This window comes from Strix aluco, chromosome 6 (assembly GCF_031877795.1).
Source record: "Strix aluco isolate bStrAlu1 chromosome 6, bStrAlu1.hap1, whole genome shotgun sequence".
NCBI lineage: Eukaryota > Metazoa > Chordata > Aves > Strigiformes > Strigidae > Strix > Strix aluco.
The window spans coordinates 42186559-42209895 of record NC_133936.1 but is presented as its reverse complement, the minus strand read 5'-3'; the positions used below and the strand labels follow the sequence as shown (position 1 = coordinate 42209895).

Here is a 23337-nt window from a genome sequence, read left to right as displayed (position 1 = left end):
GAGGCGGCTGAGGCGGGGACAAGCGCCCTGAGGGGAGGGGAGGGACCGGCCGGGCCCCGCCGCCACCGCGCCCCCCACGCCGGGACTACATCTCCCAGCGTGCCTCGCGGCGGGCACGGCGCGGGCGAGGGGGCGGTGTGCGGGGCGTGACCAGCGGGCTGCGCGGTGACGTCACGCGGGGGCGTGGCCTGCGTGAGCGTGAAGCGGGCAGAGGAGAAGGACGCAGGGGGGTAGCGGGGCGAGCGCGCACTGGAGGGGGGTGGTGGGGGGCAGCGGCTCGTCCCGGGGGGAGCGGGGCTGCGCGCGCCGCCGCCACCCGCCACCGCGCGCGGGGCGCCGGGCACGAGAGCGAGGCTGGGCCGGGGGCGCGAGGCTGAGGAGGGGCCGGCCATTGGCTGGCGGCGGCGGCGGGACCGGCCGCTGCTGCGGAGTTGAGGCGGCGGCGGGGACCGGGCCGGGGCCGGCCGGGAGCTCAGCGGTACCCGCCGCGCTGCCGCCCTCCATGGGGCCGGGGGCGGCCGGTTTGCCCTGCCCCGCCGCCGCGGTGAAGTGACAGCGGGCGGAGAGCGGCGGCGGCGGCGCCCCTTGCGGGCTGCGAGGCGAAGGGCTGCTGCCGGGCCGGCCCGGGGCGGGCGGCGGGGGGTCCGGTGAGTGAGGCGGCGGCAGCAGCAGCGGCCGGGGCTCGCCCCCCCCTCCCCTCCCCCCCCCCTTCCCTGCGCGGGCCGCCTCCCCCCCGCCGCCGCCCGCCGGCCTGCGCGGGGGTCTGGGTGCGGGGAGGGAAGGGGGAAGGAAGGCGCCGGGCCGGAGCGGGCGACGGCGGCGGCGGGGAGCGGCCGCGCCATGAACTACCAGCAGCAGCTGGCCAACTCGGCAGCCATCCGGGCCGAGATCCAGCGCTTCGAGTCCGTGCACCCCAACATCTACTCCATCTACGAGCTGCTGGAGCGGGTGGAGGAGCCGGTGCTGCAGAACCAGATCCGCGAGCATGTCATCGCCATCGAAGGTGAGCCGGCGGCCCCGGCGCGGCAGGGAGCGGGGCAGGCGGCGGGGGGTGCGCCCGGCCGCCCCCCACCCCGAGCCCGTGGCCCCCCGGGAGCAGTCGCCTTCCCTTCCTCCCCCCCCCCCCGCCCCGTCCCTGGCAGGCTTTTTCGGGGGGCGCGGGGGGGTGTCTTGGCCTGATCCCCGGCAGTTCCTCAGCCCGAGGTGGCCCCTCGGTGCGGGCTTCCTCCGCGGCCAGGCGGGAGGTGGATTTGTGGAGGGGAGGGCTGGGAAGGGGCGCCCGGCGCTGCGGAGAGAAGTTGTTTTGCTACTTGCCTGCTGCTGGTGTGCAGGCAGGGCAGCGGTCTTGTTAGGACTGGGTGAAGGTGGGAAGGGTGATGCTCGCTTTGCCTGCAGAAGGGTTGGGGAAATGAGCTTTTCCTCGGCGCTCCGTGCAGCGTCTGATGGAGCATTTAAAGTACCGGTTCTGGTTTAGTGCTGGTAAACAAAACGTACAAGTGGATTACAGAGCGGGAGTCCGTCTGTGCAGCAGGGTAAAAAGAGATTTGAAGGCAAGATGGAGATAACAGTCTTCTAAGCTTAGATTTATGTGCATCGGTCCCCGAAGGAGCACTACGGAGACTCTTGAACTGCTTAGGATGTGCAAAGCAAGAAAAAATTGTTGGTATTGGGAAGTCCACAGATATTTTTCTTAACTCGAATTAAAAAGAGCAAACAGTGTTGGCCAAGAACATGTATTTTAAGACAAAATCTTCGAGTTACTTCGCATGATAACTTACAAAGATTTGCGTCGTGTGCTTTTGCATTTGAAATAGTCTGCCACTATTTTGGAAGGGATTCAAGCTAGCAGAGTGTGATGCACAGCAGCTGAAATAGAGCTGCTTAAAACCATCTTGTGGTGTTGGCCTATCTTGTCCTTAGATTATATGTAGTAAAAAAGTCCTGATGGAAAAGCTGCTATTGAGATTGTTACTTGAAAGACTGTGTTATTCGTCTGACTCTTTAGTAATGCAGCTTGAATAGATGCACATAATGTTTAATGCCGTTAACATTTTAGGGGGGAGGGGGCAAAAAACCCCTCTTTAGTGTCTTGTGTAGAGAGTCACAGACTGGCAGTGCCTGTCACTTATTAAAGAACGTACTCCCCAGCTAAGTCTCTGCATCCAGCTAAGTATGTGGTAGGGTTTTGTGCATATTCTCTGTTGTATTAGTCACTTTATTGAAATTATGGTGCGTGGTTGTCGGTTTCTTGGAGTCTGGGTTGTCCCCTCCTGGGAGTCCTTCTTCTTTGCTCTCCTCTTTCACTGAAGAGATGCAAACCTATTAATATATATCGTGGGAAGGGTATGGCACAGGCACTGCTGTTCCTTTCTCAGTGGTACTGGTGTTTGGTTTTCTGAGGAATAGCTGATGCCTTCAGCAGAACTTTTTTTTTTTCAAGTGGTAATTAATACATGTTTATGCGGTATAAATATGTTTCTTGAATAAGATGCTTGGGTTAGAGTGATGGAGCCAAGTTTGTGTTGAAGTGGGAGGAGGTTGTGAAGCAGTGTGTGTAGTTATCTTCATAGCATGTGACTTATGTTAGTCTTTTCATGTATTAATGATTTGTGTTACCTAACTGTAGCTCAGTTCATTTGTCAGTCACGAAGACTTTAAAACCAAAATAGCAGCCTGTGAATGTGTTTCAGAAGCAGAGCCGATGAGTAAAATGTTCATAGACAATTTGCTGTCTAACTTACATTGGACTCTGAGTCATGAAACCAGTAGATCTGATTCATGGGAAAGATTTAGCTAGAAGAAGTCTTTTTTGTTCTGAGGGCTCTTCAACTAGCTCTTAAATATTAAAAATTGCATATATTTAAAAAAAACCAACTACTCACTCCTTTAGATCACAGCTCTACCAGGTTGTATTTTTGGTAAGCCTCATTTATCTACTTCTCACCGATATCAGCTTTTAAACCTATGTGGTAATGCCATTTTGCATGTAGGAAGAACTTAGAAATAGTAATTTGTTTTGCAGCTGTTGCCTTCTAAGCTTGCTGCAAAGAGTTTAGTGTTATAATAATACTCCCCAAATCACAAAACCTTTTGAGTTCAAGGTACTAAGCTTTTTCACTGACAGCGAGGAATCACGGTGTGATTGGCATGTGGCTGCCATGAGAAAATATAAGTAACTTTCTGGTGAAATTGTTCCTTCCAGCGGAAGGAGAATTGTACCCTTTAAAGGAAAGAGTATAGTCTCAGTAGTTCAGACTGCCTTAAACTGTAACTCCAACCAACATGTGCTCCTTGGACAGCTCAAATAATACTTCACTGCTCAAGAGAGTTTGACAGATCTGGAGGAGGACATGGTTGGAATCTAAAGCAATTTGAGACCCGTTTCAGTGGAGATGCTATTAGACTTTTCATTTCACTGTAGAGCAGCACTGTCTTCTCAACACTTTGGATTTTATTGGCAATGTAAACTCTCTTTAGGTTTTGAGTTCTATTATAGAAATGTCTGGAGATGCTGGACCAATGACTGTTGAAATAATGCAGAATTAAAATGAGCCTTTCAGCAGCAATTTTTTATATTCAAGTATGTGAGTTGTATCTAATCCTAAGAGAGCAGCTACTAAATACTCTGAAACTGGGTCCTAAATTTGAACAGATTTCTTTCTTTGTATTATTCTAAGTTAGATGTGATACTGGGTAAAACAGTTCTGTGTGATATTAGTCAATTAGTTTTTCCTCATTGGGTAAAAATACTAAAAACTGGGTGCTTTCAGGTTCTTGCATTTCATGGAGTTGCAACGTCAACAGTTTAAAAGCACACGCTTCCACTCAATTTTCTTTGTATGAAATTCATACTAAGTAGCCAAACAATTTTAGATGCTGTCCTTTAGGCTGTTAAATGTGGTAAAAACTGTCTTACGTGTTGTGTAGTTCACGAGATGAGTTCTACCAGTAGATGCATCGGTACTTACTTGATCAGTATTAAACAGTTCTTACATCAAAAATGTTGCATGCTTAGGAATGGGGAGAAGAAAACATGAATTAACTTCGAATTAACTTCATTAGTCTTTAAATTGCTGGAAACATCTTGGCGTTTCAAGGTACAATGGTCTTAAGGTGTGCACGTAGATATGTAAAGGTAGGTAATAGCTGAATATGTCAGCTCCAGTTTCTATCATCCAGACTGAGAGTAGCTTTATATTGTTATAAAACTTTAAGCATGGTGCAAAGTCAAGGAACAACGGTGAAAAATTTAATTTCTAATTCTTCACGAAGGGATTTTAAAACAATTTAACAGTGTTAATGTCATCTTGGCTAATAGTACATAAAACACTTTTGCTAATATACTTAATGCGAACAGATGCTAATGCAGCAAGTGTTGAGCAACTGAAATAGTTTGCTATTCTTTTACACAGTGGCAAGCCCGTCAAAACAGGTTCTGCTTCACTATGGGGTTTGAGCAGGTTTTCCTAACTGGGAAATATCTTGAACCCTCTGCTAGTAAAGCAAAGCCTTAATGATGGGGCTTAAGATACTGGCTTCAGTGTGCCTTGCGAGTAATTTGAAGATGTTCCCTGTAGTCTGTGCCTTTGTTTTTTTTTTATTTCCCCTCTCTAAATGAATAGGAAATCTAATTTCATTTATTTATTTATTAATCTAAGGGACAATTGTTGCTTTAATTCTTATGGTGCCATACCAGACATTATTCAGTTATGAGTTGCCATGCTCCAGCTCATTTTTTGATTTCTATTCTGATTTTTCTGTTTAAAAAAAAAGTTGAAAAGTGTGTTGTGAATGGTAGTGTGAGTTTTGAAATTATGATTAACTTCAGAAATAATCTAAGTCTTGGAGAAAATGAGTTCTCTACGCTTGGAAATTACTTGTTCAGGGCAGTGCAAAGATCCTGATGCACTGGGGGAGTGGGTAGGAGAAAATGGTAGAAGGTATAAACCTTGATTAATTTTTCAGTCACTTTTAAAAGTACTGTTTCTTGAAAATAAAGTAATTCAAGGTGGAGCTAAAACTCTTGAAGTGCATATGCATTGGAGGCATCTGTCATTAACTGATGTGGGACTCCACTTAGTGGTATTATATGTCATGGCCATTCTTTTCTTGGAGCCCTCTAACTTTGCAACTCCTTAAATGCTGGTATCAAATATGTGGGGGGCAGTGCTATCGTAGGACTACACCTTATAGGAGAAGTTATACTCCATTTTGGAGCTGAGGTAACAATAGTATTTTAACACTTATGTTGCTACTGAAGTCTGAGACAAATGAGTTGAAAAATAAATGTACTGTAAAAACACTGCTTGCTGTGGTGAAATCTAAGACTACAGCTGTTTTTCCTGCTTAATGTACCTCTTCTCTCCTACTTGATGATAGAAAAATGGCAGGCACATCAGTGATCAACCTTCTTTGGCTCCCTATTATGGAAGGAGTATCGTTATTGGATGACTTTTCTTTAACCTGCCAGCCTTACTGCTGAGGGTGAATCACTGCTGCATACTGGCCTCTTCTATTGTGAGCCTTCCTACAGGTGTACAAATAGCTCCTGACAAGGAGCAAAAGCTGTTTGTAGTACAAGATTTGGCAAAGAATTATATCAAGCTGCAACTTGGAAACAGTGATAGTCACTCTGAAAACTATTTGAATAGCAGTCACTCCTTCTACTTAGCTATTTTGTTGAAACAGGCTTAGGAGATCCAGCATCTGGGGACCTTCATGCAGGTAAATAATTAAGTCAAGTCCTTGAGGAGGGGAGTTTGGGTGTATGTTGTATTATTTCAGTACATCAAAAGAATGATGGTACAGTTCAGATATTTGGGTATAAATGACTGAGGTGAAAAAACCCAAGTATTTAAATGTTAATAGTAATCATCCTGTTCAAGCTTTTGTTGTTACTGTGCCTTTTGGAACTTTGGATCAAGGTATATGATTTGAAATTTTGAAACTGATTCTCCAAACAGCTATCTTGTTTCAGACTTCTGGGAGACAGGGCAACAATAGAGCATGCTGGGCATGTGCTTTTTTCTTTGTTTGCTGGGGGATTAAGCTTGTGTGTTTCAGATGTAGGGAATCTGAACGCATTATACCTAGTGTGTATAAGTGTATAGTGTATACCTAGGGTATAATGGATCTAGGTAAATTCAGAGCTTGCATATACCCAGTAAGCATTGACTTGGGTAGTGATTGTTGCTTTTAAGGACCAGTGTAATAGGTTTGGAACAAGTCTCTTGCTGCCTTTTTCAGCTGGTTGTGCATGTGCAACTTTGTGTACCAAGTTGTGCACTAACCGAGTTAAAAGGTAGCGTTCTGTCTTGCTGTCTGTAGACCTTCAGTGCAGACAAACCGATGAAGCACAGTACGTATTTTGTAGTTCTGTGGCGTCAAAATGGAAAGACGTTTCTTTTTAACGTGGAAGGTAATAGACTTCAGCATACCGGTCATCAAGAAAATTCAAATTCTTTACTTTCATGGTGAACTAAAAGTTTGGTTTGATGGTTCTGTCCTAAGTTAACAGAATGGTTTACTCCGAGTCAACATGATTTTGCTTTCTGGCTTTAAGTTATATGCTTTGTTGCTATTCTCAGCAAAAGCTGCATGATTAAATATCAGATGTTTTGGAGTGAGTGCATAAAAGTTACAAATTGAGAGAAAAGCCTTAAACCATTAATTTCTGAGGATAACTTTTCTTCCTGAGGCAAAGAAGGAGACATGCTGTGGATCAACTGATGTTGGAACAAATGTGTTGTGAGGCTTTAGGTTTTTCAGGGAGTGTGCCGGGCTTCTCCCGCCGTTTGCTTTGAGGGATTAGTTTAAAGCAGCATGCAATAATGCTGAAATAAGAGTTCATGCTGCTGTGTATACAGATCACTGTTTTTATTTCTATTTAAATTGGCAAATGAGTCTTACTCCCTAAGAAGAGGGGGCACTCAGCAATGAAGCAGATTGGACATTTGATTTGCTTTGGCTGATCTCAGGCGCTTGGGAAAAGGAAACACACCTTGTGAAGTCGGTTGCTGTGTTTATGTTCTGCATTGTACTTTGCTTAGGCCAGAACGGCAATTGCAGTTTCCTAAAGGTCACATAGGTGCTCAAGCTAAGTGTCTTCACAAGATTTATTTTCTATGAAGGTACGTTATCTGACACTTGAGGTATTCATAGTCTTAGTCTTAACTTAACCACCTGAAGAAAGTGGTTTGAATCTTGGATCGCATGGTGAAAACTGATGTGGGAATGTGATGGATTTCATTAATTGCAAATATTAAGGGATGTGCTTACAAATGTACTGTAGTCTGACAGCTACAACTGAAATGAAAACCCCCATTTTTTTTTTTTCTGGAGAATGATGGAGGTTGGGAATAGTGCCAGGCAGATGAAGAACTCCTCAGATCTCAGGAGTACTGTTCTTTACTGCATCACAATTAGAATTGGTTTTGTCCTTACTGATAAGCAAGGTAAATGGCAGCGTAGATATTTTTGGCAACTCTTTGAACAAAAGTAATGCAAGCTCCAAAGGTCTTAGTAGCTGAAATGGAGTTGCATCTCAACTGTGGGACTTTCTGCTGACAGTGCATTTCAAACATCCATCTGCAATTGTTAGGTTTTGTTAAGCTTATTCTTTCTGACCTTCATACACGTAGCTTTACATCACTTGTGGAAAACATCTAAAATGATTACTTGGTAATCTACAGTGGAGAAAGTTCCCCTATTCTGAGAGGGAAAGTATCATACTAAATAGTTTTGATAATCCTAATGTCTGTGGGAGTAAGAGATTTGTCTTCTGTAATATTACTTTTTGTCCTTGACTACCTTTAAGCACTGTTTGTTCTTCATGTTACGTCTATGGAGGGAGAACTGTGGTTAAACTTATGTATTCTCACTTCTCCTCGTACCATGAAATAATTGACCAAGGACAGTGCCAGATGTGGACAAGCTGTAAGATGCTCCTAATTTTTGATTTAAAGACTTCTGGGAATTCTGTACCTTCAGCACTTAAATATAGTTTCATGGACGTCATCTCTACATGGAGAGAGGGGTATGCATGGAGCCCCACGGGGAGGGTGAACGGGTGCCCTGTGGGTCAAGGGCAGAGATCCCAAATAGCGAGGCACTGACTTGGAGCAGGAGACCTAGACCAGTTGGGTTTGGGAACGGAACTGGGAGCCTCCCCTTCCAGGCTGAGAACACTGGTGTGATGAGTTGTGCTTATTCCTGTGTGGGAGAGCAGCTTGGCCCAGATGCCTGGGTCCCTTCTCCTATGGCTGACCTTGGTGGGGTGTGGTTTGGGGACTGTTCTATTTTTGTGTGGGGTTTTTTTAATATAAATTCCTACTTGGCACCTGGAATACTCTGTCCACTTCTGGGCTCCTCAGGACAAGAGAGACATGGAGAGAGTCCAACAGTCAAAATGAAAGAGGTGGCTTATGTTTATCTATTGTGCTAGTTATCAGGCATTTCACTTGTTCATCATGTTATACTTAGCAACGCTCATGTTCATATGTTTTGGGGTTTTTAAGTCATTGGTATTGAACCTTATTGCTGTCATAGAAAATTCAGTGTTTAAATGCAATGAGAAGATATAGCTCAACTGTAGTCATAAACTCTCCAGCCTGTCGGTACAGGGCAGTGAATAGCTTTTTGAGTGATGAGGTTAAACTTTTAAAAGGATTTTATAAAATCAGGAACTTTCAGTTCTGTCTGTATGGAAAGACTTTTCAACTAAGTCTGCTGGTCAGAGCTTTTGATACAAAGTTGTTTGAGATTAATTTGTACTTCTGTTGTAATTGTGATAAGGTTATAAATGATGCATGAATCTTGTGACTAATGTTAGAAATAAGGTGTAACAGCACTGTCTCACTTAGATGTATTTGGGCTACTAGGGCTCTATGACTTCTTAGAAAGTTTGTTTTAAGTTTCTAATTCAAAGGTGGAAACAGGGAGGTGATCAGGTTCCCTTGTTGGTAGTGAGTCTGTTCTGGGCAGCTGGCAATTCCAAAGCCCTTTGGAAGTATTTAATGTCTCTTTTTATTTTTAAAGTGGATGGAAGCAGATGTGTTACTTAATCAGTATGTGCACATTCAACCTCATTAATGCCATTTCAGGATTCTGACTAATATCATATTTGGAGCCTGTATAATGGTACAAATGAAAGGGTGTTGAGATGGCAGTGCATTTCTAACCCAGTGAATTACTTGTTTCTTCATTTTTCTTTTCTTGGATGCTTAAGTAAGCTTCAGTTAACCACTTAAGGAAGCAAGCTAAAAGCACAGGGCTGATGAATGTGAAATGTGTAATTTCAGTGTCTTGTTTGTTAGCTTTATTTGTTTATGTAGTTGGATAATGAATGTAAACCTAATGATTAGATGGCTATTTGTTTGGTAATTTCCCATTTTGTACTTAAAAAAAATGCAGGCAAGAGAAGTGGCTCTTACAAATACTGGAATCGAATCTATAGCTTTAGCTGGATTGCTTTGTATTTGTATTATTTATGAGAAGCTTCAGATGCAAATTTTTAATCTTTCTCTTTTTTTTCATCATTTTGAAGGTATTGAAGGACTGTTTATCAATGCTGAATACAATTTAACTTGAAACCTGTAGGAAAATCGGCTTTGACTTGAACTTGGTAGTGCTTACATTTTCTATTAAACTAAAGTTGTGGATGAAGTTTTTCCTGTTAGTAAATTTTCTATTATCCTTTGCCAACTGTATTTTTCAGTAACAACCAGAAGGAGGACCCAGCAAGATCGTCACTGGATTTTGTAGCATCCTGTAACTTTCTCTCAGTACTTTGTTAAACAGAGTAGAGCACAAATGTGTGATTGCCTTATCTTACTGCTTCAACTTCCCATGCTCAGGAGAGCAGCCGGGAAGCCTGTCTTTTAGGTATCACAGCAACTGTGTTCTCTAGAGGAAATATGCTAAAAGCATGGCACTCTGGGTGCTCAGACAGCAGTCATTTAAATGTATACCACTTTGCAAATGCTTGTGTATCTGAGTTAACTAGTTGTGAACCACAGGCAAGGCTTCTTGCATCACTTGGTCAATAACCCAAGACAGATGTCTCAGGACCTTAAATAAGGAAGTGGCTGGCATATGAATTTGTACGAACATGGAAAGCGAGTGTAGCAGGAAGCCATACTAGATGTTAGACTTCAGCTGCCTATCTCAATAGACTTGCTTGGCATTTTTATATTTCTTACGAAATTGAAAGACAACTTGTACGCAGAGTAGTAGTTCTTAGGGTAAGTGCAGCATGGTACTGGACAGTGGTTCTCATTTCCCACTAACGACACATGACAGCAGTTGCATTTGAGTGTAGGATCACCCGTGTTCTCATTGGAGTATGATACAAACGAACGCAGCAATCTTAGGATACTGAAATGGCTGTCTAGCGCAGGAATAAAATCATCAGTATGCCTCTATTCCGTGCTGTCGGAGCCTGTTCCTCTCCACGGAGTCAGTGTTAGGTGGCGTGCAAGCCTTAAGGCCTGGAATAGTTAGCAGGCATCTCTGATCAAAACTGCATTGCTGGGATAATACAGTTCGTGAACTAAAGATATCCTCACGTTCTCCGTTATGCGTGGTACCTGAAGGGTGGAAGAGAGATAGCCAGTGTGTGGACAGATGAGGAATTGTGTGGCTGGATAGAGTAACCTGGTTTGGGACTTGAAAGTTTCAGTGAGCATGTCGAAGGCATGCTGTTTCTCGTGGTTTTTTTAGAATCTGTGGAACCCTTCATTATAGCTTCTCTTAGGAGAGTGACCTTGCTGTAAATGATCAGACAGTGTTTTGATAGATGCTGTTTTTCATCCAGCAGTGAATTTCCTCGAAGATACCAGCCAAACTCAGAAAAACTCTCCCTAACTAGGGGGGTGGAGAAGGAGGTTGAAATCAAATCCAAGGCTGTGCATGGATTGATAAAGCATGAAGTGGAAATAAATCTCCAGGTAGGGCTCCAGGTCCAGGAAATAATTTAAAACATACTTTCCTAGATACTTAGAGGGGGAAATGTTAGAGCTACATAACGCTGTTATAGCAAGGATCTAAAAGTGTTCTCAAAGCATAGACATGATTGTGGCTTTGCAGTTTAATTATGTTGCTTTGAACTAGGTTAACAGGTGCAAGTTGATGGAATGATCCTTCCCCCCCCCCCCCCCGCTTTCTACAGTGTTACAGCCAGAATTAGTCATTTGATGAAATTGTTTGAGGTGTCTTGAAGCTTTATAATAATTCTAAAGTCACAAAGCCAAAAATCTGGTCAACTATCAGCCTTCCTGTGGCAGCTGTTGTAACACGCTGGGTGAGCTGACACAGGCAGGACACAAGAACAACCACAAAACCACGGATGAAATGCAAAGAGTAAATTTATTCTTGTTACCTCGTGACCCAGAGGATCTCCACAGCAACACCGGGGCAGAGGCACGCAAGCGGGGATGCAGGTACTTCGGAGATTGGTCCTTGCTAGCCAGAAAGAGAAGAAAGATAAGATCTTGAGCTTGCTGCTTTTGCCTGTATATATCGGGGATTTTCAGAGGCGTAGTTTTCCACTGTGCTTTGATCTTTCCCACAGCAGGACAGGAATCTCAGGATGTTCGATAAGGTGCCTCTGCATCTCTCACAGGCCTGTGTTATCGAAGTGCAGACTTTCTGCCAGTTGAGCACACAAAGCTAAACAACAATTAGTATGATACATGTGTTTTTCGACACCCCAGCTGCAAGTCACTTGAGCGTGTTTACAGTCCTCCTCGCCAATCTTCTGTTGTATTCCCACAGATGCTGATGCAGTGAAGTGGAAAGCCAACTATAGCAGTAGGAACCTATGGCATTTCTTGTCGTGAACCTGGCCTACTAAATTACCTATATTGCTTTCAAAATGCTGAGCTGACTGCAGGATGCAAAAGATTTCTTGAAAATTAAGCCTTTAGTAATGTTGGAATAGTAAGGAGGAGTAATTGAGCTGCTATTGGATTCTTAGATCTGAATATTGACATCCCTTTTGTAAATCTAATGTAATGGTATGAGTTAGGCTTTAGTGTCTAAGTGCTTCATGATGTGGAAAGATTAAATAGTAACTGATACTTCTGACATAATAAACTGTTACGGTTGTTGTACTGCTCAGAATTATCTGTAGACCTGGTAGGAATTTATGTTCAGGCAATGCTGACATGCTCTTGGAAGAATGATGAATTGGGCCTGATAAGAAATAGGCAAAAGTCAGAGATAGGACTTGTGCATGGTCACTGAATTGCATGAGGCTTGGTATCTGCTGTTCTAGCTGTTGTTAGCGGCATATTATAAAACAGGTATCGAGTTCTTGAGAGAAAGATGGGCTGTATATCTCTTATGTGGATAACTTCACTGTTTAACACTGAAACTAGAATGATAGCTTGGAAAATCTTAGTAGATATGGGCATTTCATAGCAAGAATTCTGATAAAGGAGTTACAAATCATTTTGTTACTAATTGCACCACCTCTGTTTCTGGCTAGAAGTTGCTACTGGTTGTATTGCCAAGGGTGCAAGTGTCAACTATCAAAATTAATAAATAATGACAGTGAAGGAAAATAATGTTCCTTTGCTTCCATGAACATAAAATCAATGATGTAGTGAAGTCTAAAAATGCTTTTATAGTAAAGCCTTGTTAGTATTTTCAGTACACACTAAAGTCTTAATAGGATTTCTTTTTTGGTACCATCAATAAAGCTGAGTAATAGTTTTCCTTCAAAATACATTGCTCCTAGAAAATTTGTTTTAGATTGCTGTTTGAGCTTGGGGTTGAAAGATTTGTGTGGATCTCTGGGCAAGCTTCTGACCCCTCTGCACAGGATGGTGACGGTGAGGGGTTTGCATTATATGAAATTGTAACAATTGACAATGCTACTGATATGTTTTGAATATGAAGAAAATCTATAGCTACAGCCTTATGCATGTGGGACTTACAGTCGTTTATCACTTTTCTATGGCAATTCTGTTACTTGAACATGAATCTGTGGGTTCACCCTTGGAGTTGAGTAAATGAAAGCAGGAAGGAACAGAAACAAGCTGTGGAAAACTATTTCTGCACCCTGTGGCAACTCATCTATTTAGCCCCATTTCATTACTTTTCTCATGCAAAGTAAGATTCTAATTTTAACCTGCATTAATTAAGCTTCAAAATTACTTTGCTGCTGTGAGATTGCAGCATTTAATAGCATCTAGATGTATAACAATACATTAGTTTATGGATGGAAGGATCTTGCTATTGACTTACCTTGAAAAATTAAATTTGCGTAGGGTGGGGCTGACCAGAAGGGCACAACTTGCTTGAGGCAAAAGATGCACTGCATACATAGGTGCATAAGCTCCGAGAGGGAAGTGATGGGTGTTAATCATCTGGGTGACAGTGCTAGCCAGGTTAGATCAAATTTACAGCAGACATCTGCCTTTAACTGCTTAATGCATTTTAAAGCTAGTATTTTAGCTGAAGTGAGGAGACCTACATGACTTACAAAAAGACAGTACCTCTCCAGGAATATTTTGCTTACTGGAACATCTTGCTTCCTGCATAATAGAGTGAATTCAGTTAGAGGGTTCCTGGTTTGATTTATGATGCTAATTGATGTGGTGGTTGATGTGAACTGCATGTACTAATTGCTCACTTGCTAATCCTCTCCAAATTATCTGACAAAAGCTTTTAAAATGCAGCATTACACATTTTTTAAAACTGGTCAGCATACAAACAGAAATAATTGGAGGCTTCTGTTTTGCTTGTAAGTGCCTAATCTAAGTACTGTTTAGCCACTGTTGTTCTTCGTGGTGTTTAAGCAACCTCTGGCAAATACTTTTCCAGGGCATGCTTCCCCCCCCCTCCCCTACAGCCGGAACATAACTGTTATCTGTATGGGAAGGATAGAATATGTATGAGACTTGATTGTGCAGTTTTAGGTAACGAGAGGAGATGTACCACTTTGAATTGGTGTTCATGCATGCGTGCCAGTCAGTGCAACAGAAACTGCAGCGGTAAAACGAGAATAAAGTTGGGGGTAATTCATGCAATGGTGTGAAGATAATAAGATATTAAGGTATGTTGACTGTCTCTGATTCTGGTCAAGGAAATGTGTATTAAGTACTTTATGTACTGGGCAAACCAATCGACTCTAATGTAAACTGGAAAGCTTTTGTATTTTGGGGCTGATGGGGGGGAGTCTTAATGTTAATTTAATGGAATGCAGGAGTATAAAGAGATTGCTTTTTATCTTCGCTTAAATAAGGAAAGACCTGTTTGAGGAGAGGTGAGTAGTAGCTGATTCTTCAGTTTTGAGAGTGGTACAGGCTGCTGTCTGTGTGAATGGGGTAGTTGGGCAGGATCTCTTCTGTAACTGCAGGTCTGTCAGTTAACGCGTGTTAGGATAAAATCAAAATATCTTAATGTGTCAAAGTTCCTGACAGATGGGTGTTTGACAAAATGTATGTTAATCTACCTTGAATTTAATATTCCAAGGTGATTTAGACACTTCAATGAATACAAGGTGTTCTAATTTGAGACTTGATGTGGGAGCAAGCAAGCACTGAAAGGAGCTACCGACAGCTGAAGTTAGTCAATTTGGAAGAAAAAAAAAAAGCATTTAAATACTTGTGTTTGACTTGAACTTTAGTGTAGGCTGTCAACAGCAAGAGGCAAAATACCTTAGTGACCGAAAAAGTAGAAGTATGTCCCTTTAGGGATTACTTGATGTTAGGTAATGGCATGCTATTAAAATTAAAGCTCAAATACATATCCCTTGATTTGCTGACTGGGCCAGTCCAATAGCGTTTTAAAAGAACTCAAGTAGATAAATGTGAAAAAACAATTTTGCCAGAATTTGTAAAGAGCAAGGTAACCTGCTGGCATTGTTTCAGACTTTTTTTTTTTAAAGTTAGTATGTAAATAGGGTGGCTTACTCAGTTTGAGCCAGCTACCTGCTAGAAACATGAATGCAAATATCATCATCTTGGAAGAAAGTGACACTAAAGTGAGGTGTTTTAGAAGTTGCCTGGTAGTCCTTAATTTCAGTGAAAGGTGCTATCAGAGGAACCTCTGTTACTGTCCAACGCTGATACATTTCTCCTGGATTATCTGACATTCTGCAGCTGTTTTTGTGTAGTTTTCATAATATATCTCTACGTGGCAGATGGGAATATTGCTCACTAGATAAGTGGTGATATGTGTAAGAGCTGTTCGGTGGTGACACATTAGGTAAGTCAAATACTGATAAATAGATCCAATTACAAATAGGATTAGATCTTTTAAAAACAGGAACAGCGAAGCTGTGATATAAAAAAAAAATTGCTACAAACAGTTATAAACATAGTTCTATAAATGGTTGTAAATGTGACTTTGTGTATGTATGAACATTGGAGCTGGCGTGCAGCTACTTAGCTTGAATGCAAATGTTAATGCTAATGCCGAGCCCCGAGTGCAGATTGTGGGACTCCTGAAGGGACTGTGTACAGGATGATCAGTCCCCTGAAGGGACTGTGTACAGGATGATCAGTCCGTTTTGATGTTGCATGCTGTCAGCGTTGCTAACACCTAAGCTAACTAGACTGAAGCTGCCTGGAATATGTAGAGAAAGTACTGTTGTTTTAACTGTGATGAATTGTGTTTTCCTGCAAATTCTGGAATGGTTTTGTTTTGAAAAACAGGAACACGAGTATGAACTGTGTCTATTCTCTCAGTATCAACCTCTTGTTTCCCTCTGTTAGCTTGTTAATCAAGTCAATAAAAAGGTGGTTTGTAGCTAGGTATGTCAACTGAGGGAGAAAATATTTATTGACCTCAGTGGACCATATTCCCCAGAGAGTGATTAGATACAGGTTTCACTGGGGATAGTGTGTGGAGAAAACTACAGGATGCCAGAAAAATCCTCTACTATCTTGTGACTCTTTATCTGGGACGATTTCTGTTACCCACGCTTGTGTTCTGAAGGTGTTTGGTGGGTCTTATGAGGCTCATGTCTGCATTGAGAAAACCTGTTACCTGTGTGCATATCAGGCACTTGTTGAAACATTAAAGTATAAAAAGCTAAAATCGAGAATGAGTGCAGTGGGCTTGAACTTGAAGATACATGATTTAAATTTCCATAAAGCTCTGAAAAAGCAACAGGGATGGTAGCATAACACTGATTATGAACTGCCCTTCAGATTTGGTATTGTCAAATTATTGTAGTACCACCATCTTATACAGACTGAAATAAAAAAGTCTTTTGTCTGATTATAAAAAACTCTGTTGTCTAATTACAGTCCAGTTGTTTAAAGTGGAACATCACATCTGAGCCTTAGAAGGTAGTTCAGTAAGCATCTTGAAAATGTTGAGCCTGTAATAGTGATAGTGGCTTGTTTGTGGGCACCCAAACTGGGTTTTTTGTTGGATGCTGTGGCCAAGCTATTGCATAAGCACTTCTAAATCTCACGAGTGATCTGAAAGCTCTTTCTGTGGGTGCTACTGGTCCTGGAGCTAGAATCAGTTGCTAAAACAGTTTCTATACAGATATAGTTGTCCTGAGCACAAAAAAAAAGTAAGGGAAAACAAATGGAATTTGAATACATGGGGGTTATGTATGAGAAAACTGTATTAGGTTTAATCTCCTTGGAAAAGTGGACAACTAGCAACATTGCTGATGAAAAATGTGAGATGGAAAATCATCACTTGGGGAGAGAGTGTGGGATTTATTTTTTTAACCATAACTGCTTGAAAGTAATGTCTGTGAAGCTATAAAAATTGATTTTAATGTTCAAGATAGCCATATACACTTGAGGTATGGGATAGTTAGTGGTTTCCTAACTTGAAAGAATAATTTTTTTTTTTCTTAGTGTTTGCCTTCAAGCAGGACAAACAGGCCATTGAAATGTAGGTGATGACTGGAATATAGAGGCCTCAGTGTATATTGGTTTTACTCTAGCAAACTTTTTGGGTGATTGCAGGCTGTTGGCTTTTGGAAAAAAACCAAACAAATGAAAAGAAAAAGCATAATACTCAAAGACCAGCAGCTGTTCCTGGCAGTATTTGAGGTATATAAACCAAAATGACAAAACCTGAGAGAATTCCGAAGGCTTCTGGATTACCACTTTAATCTGCTGGGATGTTGGGAAGGGCTTTGACGCTGGACCTGGTTCTGCTTCTGGTCTCTCTGACTGCCAACTTTAAGACTGACTTCTGTATTCAGACAAGTATATATACTGTATCATAATGAACATCTGATTTAAAAGCAGATATTTTTAACTACAAGTAGGCTATGGCACTTGTTTAATTTGTGTCTTCCATCTACTTGTCAGGAAATGTGTGAATTTGCAGTTAACTTTTAAGTGTTTAAAAAGTAGTGTATTAACTTCCTGAAGAGAACAGTGACAGTAAATCAAGTTGCATTCAAGTGGAATGTGACAGGGGTGTATTTGTAAGAAGGAATATGTAAAGTACCTTGCTAATGGCAAATTGTGATACAAGATTGAAATAACTGAGATGCGAAATCAAGTCTACTTCTGATCCTATTTAGTGACACAAATTAGCCCCAACCAGATGGTTTCAGGAAGAGTCAAGTAGTAACTTCTCGTTTTTAGGTTTGTTGAGTGGCAGAACCGATGCCATTGGGTTTCCTGTGGTTCTGTCCTCCTCCTAGAGAGCTTTGCTGTGAAGATACCAGCAATCCTGTGATTCCTTCTGTGAGCCCAAGCACAAGCAGAACGAGAAGCAGCTGATGCTGCAGCGGCACCCAAGCTCCCCGTGTGTCTGCAGTACGCGTGTGCTGGTGGGAAGGCGTGTGGGCAGCGACCAGCAGCAGGCCAAGGGGAGCCCTGCTCACCCGGAATGTGTTCTTCCAGCTGGGAGACTAGCTAAAGCATTCCTCTCCATGCCCTTCTCCTAGGCACTTTGTTCTCTAGACTCCTCCTGCTGTCAAATCACACTGAAACTGAAGGAACTCAAAATTTCTAAGAGAGGATTTTTCATGTTTACACATGAGGTTTACTGTAACATGGTGTTTTTCATCCAGTGGCTCAGCTGACTTGTGTAAAAGGAATTCTAACTTATGCTCCGTGTTTACGCTCTAGGAGGTGAAAGCTTTATGTTGAGAAAAGGGTATAGTATTTGCTGCCATGTCGTAACATGTGGCTGGTGGCTAATCTTATGGAAATGATGTATTGAGCGGATGAGGTCTGATTAATAATTAATTGCTGCAGTACTATTGAGAGTCTTTTGAAAAAAAACTTAAGCTTTTTTTTAAAGTCTCGTAAAAAAACCCTGCAGGGTAAAGCTTCTTCAGGTTAGTCAGACAAGCTAAGTTTGTAATCTGTGAGCTGTATTTCTGTGCTCCTTTGTGCCTTAGAATTACTACAACTTCCATTCAACTTGAATTCAAAATGAGGCTTGATTCCCAGTTCAGATTTAGCTGAAAGTAACAGTACGAATGTGAAAGGTAAAGTGGAGCAGCAAAGTATAAACTTGCTAAAAACAGATGTAGGTCTTCACTATCTGCTGAGAGTGTATAGCTTAAGAGTGGGTGAGCCTGTAATGATTAATTTGCTGTTGCTAAATAAGGAGGATCCTTTCACCCCACCAGCTCCCTTTCACAGCTTCTAGCCCTTGAGAAACGAGCTCAGCGTAAAAATAAGTAATTGTTTTATTAGGATAACAAGCTGAATGAGCTCACTTCAGATTCAGATGAACATTGGAGCTGTTATGGGAAAGGGCGTGGGGCTGCACTGCAAGGTCTGGGACCGTTTGTCAGGCTGTCGGGGGGCTGTCGGCTCTGTTCAGTGGGTTGCTGGCCTGCACCTAAACCTTGTTTTCCTTCAGCAACAAGGGCAAGGTAGCAGAGTCATGTGCAGAAGCTATTCCAGCTGAACTGATCAGTAGGTTGTAAAATAACGAACTTGAACCTGTTTCTCTGGGAGCTGATGCGTGTTCCCTTTATCTGCAACTGATCATAAATATGTTGAACCCGAGTTGCTTGTGTAATCAACAGTCGAAGGTTTTAGTTAATCTTGCCAAACAGCTATTTTGCATCGTCCTTATGATTGTTTTTTATTTGCTACCTGCAAATTAAAAATACCGTTAGGGTTGTATTGCATGAAAGTCATGCAGCTAAACACAATTTTTGTTTCAGCGAGAAGAAATTTATCATACAGGAAAGTGCTGAAAGGTGATACAGCACAGTCTATTTATGCTGGCTAGATGTTTAGGATTTTGAGCTGAACACAGTGAGGCACAGTTGCAGTTACTGCTAAGTTGAGTGTCTGTGGCTTCCATAAGTATCTGTTGATGTCTGCAGATATTAAGGAAAAGAAATCTTGTCTTCAGTACTTCTGAGCCATAATCTTTTCAGTCTTTTGATGGACCTTGACTGTCCACAGCTGTTTCTTTTTTTTTTGGAGGATGATCAACTTGTTATTAGGGACTTGTGAGTTAGGAACAGGCACCTTTAGAAGAAGGGGACAGTTGTTGCAAACTGGACACCCACTATAATGAAGAATGAAGGATTTCTAAAACTTGGGAAATATGTCCTGTGTCCTAGGCTTGAATGAAATGAGAAGCACATTCCTGAAGTCAAATTGTTGTCTTATGCTAATGCTGCTTGGTGTTGACTACTTTGTATGGTATAGTGTAAGTAATCTTTTAATTAATGGGTGACTGTGCTAATTTGTTAATGTTGAGATAATTGCAGCACTTACAGGAACAACTGTTGGCCAAGACATTCAATTAAGTTCTGCATTAGACAACTGACATTTTCTGAAAAATACTGATTTACCGCAAAGTGTATGAGTGCTTGAGTACCACGTACATTTGACTGGGTCTTCTAGCACTCAGTCCCTCTTCCCCTTGTCTGTTCATCCTACAAAATAGGACTGCTCTGTATCTGCTGCCTTCTGTCAGTGGGTGTGGAGGACCACGCAGTGCTGTAGAGATGAGAATTCTGTCAACATACGCTTTCCATGGAAGCATTTGTCAGGAAACTTCATTGAATGAAAAAATAAGCTAACGGGCCAGCATAGATCAGCCTTCTCAGGTTGTCATAATACTTCCTTTTTCTTAGCTAACCTGATACTGAAGTGTCTGATGACTGTAGGTATAGTCTAGTTAGAACAGTAAGCCTGTTAAAAACAGATCTTAAGCTTTTAAGAAACGTCATCTTGTATTTCAGTGAATAACATGGCTTTTATGTTTTCAGGTTTTCAGTAAAAGTTAAATTTGTACCATAAGCTACTAAGCTGTAGTGAAGATTCTCACTGCTGACCAATCACCCATATATTTTTACCTCTGTTTTTAAGGTAATAGGAACCTTTCTTTTATTAGTAATTAAGCTGTCTGTGTATCTTGAATTTGTTGCAAATGTAAACTCCTGAAGGGAGGGAAAATACATGGAATGATATTGCCTGGGAAATAAATATCTAGTTATCAAAGCAATGGCACTGCAGAAGATGGTGGTATCACTCTATGTGCTGGGAGGCATGTTGGAGGGAAACAATTCCAGTTGGTGTGAATTGCCTTAAGTGGCTGTTTCCATAAAAGTTGCTGCAGGCAAGAAGTGAAAGATAATCATCCCCTAGAACATGGAGTTTTCTGGTTTTGTGCTGACTTCCCCTGAAATGTATGTGAGCAGAATGCACAGTCCATAGGATGGTAGGGTAGATCAGTGAGTTTTCTTTGCTGTTTTACTTTCAGTAAAGTTAGGAACGCTGGGAAGTATGATTTACCTTATTTCCAAATATTCAGGGTTTGGATCATATATTGAGATTTTTTTGGTAAAAGTGCTCAGGGGAGATAAATGATACAGCTAACTCTGATATGTCTGCTACAAATACTGTATTTCCTGCTGCATTTCTGTGATGTCTTCTTCCATCTAGTTGTTCTGGCTGTAGCCTTCCTGAAAGTTGTGGTTATCATGTTGATATTCTAAAACTAAGTAAACTGTAAAAGCATCATAGCACAGAAGTGTTGTGATGGTGGGAGAGTTGTAAATTTTGATCAAAGTTCTGCGTATTGCCAAATGCAAGGCAATTTGATTTCTAACTAATGTGTTACTGTTGGATATTCAGAGCATGCAAGCAGAAGGAAGTTTTCTCTTACAGAGTTTGCTGTTTGGAATGTGATTGACATCTGAGACAAACCTGTTTATAGATGTGATTGGCTTTTTTCCCAGGTAGCTATTAAGTTTTGTAACTTTTTTTTGAGCCCCAGTGTGGCTGTACTGTCTTGAAAACAGATTTGAAGACAGGCCCAAGACTTGCAGAAGTTGTGAATTCAGATTTTCTAGCTCTTATTGGCACTTTTTGCCAAGTACCTTCTGGAAATGGAAAAGTGGCTTGGAGGTATGAGTAGAACACCATGTCTGCTGCTTTGACAAACAGTATTATAAAAGTCTCACTGAAGAAGTAACTTTGTCAGTTTGTGTGCTTCTTCACTGAGGAACATGGTCAGAGATTAGTATCACTCCTGACCAGTTCAGAAAAGAATGCTGCTCTTCATTAAATTAAAGCATCTTCCAGATGACTTGGATCTTAAGTTCTAGGTGAGGCTTAATGAAAACACATTCCATCTTACTGCTGGGGAGTGTTGGCCTTATTAAAATGCGTGCTATTAACTGCTTCTGCTAATTTTAGAACATATGTCCTTGAAATGCCAGTAGTAGCTACATATTTACTAAAATTGAAAATAAAGGGACTTTTCACTCCGTGGAACGTGTGTGAAAATTATTATATTACGCAGAAGTTCTGTGTTTAGTTCTGTGATGGTTGAGGCTCAGGAATTCTTGACTGACTTGTGCTCAGGTTTCTGTTCAGTTTAAAGTAACTGCCCAGGCTGTGCAAACTTCAAGCAATGTGGCTATGCCTGAATGTATATTAAATACAAGTACTAATCTTGTGGATCAAGGGTTCAGCATGTCGAAAGTGAACTCTTGTGTTGGCACCCAGATGAAAACGTAGTAGGAATTAGTCCAAGTGTGTACATCATGGAAGTTGAACTGCCTTTCTGAAAGCTTATTTCAGTTCACAAGAACTTTCTCTGCCCCCCAAAATTTGGACTTTCATTTGTCATGAACAACAGTGAAGAATTATGATGGCAGGTTTATGCTTGAAAATAATTTTGAGTGATTCCTGCTTGGGTTATGGCACTGTTAGCTTTTTATCTAACCTGGTTAGAACAACTATTGCCTGTATTAGTGCGGTTACAAAACTTTGCAGCTTTGCAGGGAGTTTGTTTAATGTTCTTGATAGCAGCCTGGCCAGGTTTTATGTGAGAGCGCAACTTTCCCCTTTTTTCCCCTTTTTTCCCCCTTTTTTTTGGTAATGGAGGTTTATTTCAAACTGACAGTGACTGCGAAAGGATTGAAGGATTGATGTAAAGAACAGAGCCACTAATACGGGACTGGGTAATTTGAAGGGGTGAGAACAAGACAGAGTGTTAGGTGAAAGATTAACACAGTAGGTTTGAGTGTGCTGGCATTTATTTCAGTTCTGTTATATCTGCTAGCTGGAGATGTCACCAGAATAAACCTGCATGCCGCTGTCCCACAGTGGATAAACAGCTGTGCATTCAAGCTCTGATCTCACCATCAAAGCTCAGGAACAGCTCAGCGATACAAAACCAGGTGACAGCTGCCTCTGGCGTGTGTATCTGTGCGTTGGTAATGGGAAACGCTGTGGGTCAGACACACAAAGTGATCACCCCCAGTGTGCTCAGCTTCTCTAAAGCCTTTGCTGGAAGTGTCTGGTGATTCAGATCTCCAGTTGCCACAGATACCACAGTTAGTTTCTTATATAATCTGATCTTGATATTTAAAGGAACCAAGAGTTTGTCTCCACTACTCCTTGGTGAATGGCTTCTAAGCTTTGATCATCCTGATAATTGTGCTGTCTTCTGTTTGCAACAACCTTAACCTCTGTGCTGCGCTTTTGTTACGCCTGTGCTGTTTGCTGTGGGGGTATTGACTAGAAGTCCTCACCTCTATCTACAGACTGAATGTTAAAGCCTTTATTAAAAAAAAAAAAACCCAAACAACAAAACCAAAACAACAAAACCAAAACACAAACTTTCTGCTGGTTTTCAAAGGCTTTCCTTGAACTGGGGAAAATGCTCATAGTCTTTATCTTATGTGATAGAAAAGTATCTGCTTGAAAGAGGAACTTGCTGCCTTTGTGGGGGCTAGAAACAGGGTAGTTGGGCTACTTTCAGGAAGCCTTGGAAATCAGATCATTGTTTTTTAATGCCATGAGGTGAATGTTTCTCCCTCTTTAAATGTGATCTGAGTGGCAGCCAGAGCAGTGAGGAGAGAGTAGGTATGGTAGGGTGCTGTTCCTCTGAGCCAGGTCTGCAGCAGTGGGTGAC

General features: G+C 41.8%; 1 protein-coding gene across 8 annotated transcripts in view; it reads left to right on the top strand.

Annotated features, from left to right (window-relative positions):
- The first annotated feature begins 787 nt into the window (after nt 1–787).
- The window catches only part of AGAP1 (ArfGAP with GTPase domain, ankyrin repeat and PH domain 1), a 399779-nt gene continuing 377229 nt past the window's right edge, over nt 788–23337 (top strand). For all 8 annotated transcript variants that reach the window (XM_074829819.1, XM_074829816.1, XM_074829814.1 and 5 more), the window contains exon 1: nt 788–1003. In XM_074829819.1, the coding sequence (XP_074685920.1) occupies nt 841–1003 (163 nt within the window). In that variant the 5' untranslated portion in view covers nt 788–840. The remainder of the gene's footprint in view (nt 1004–23337) is intronic.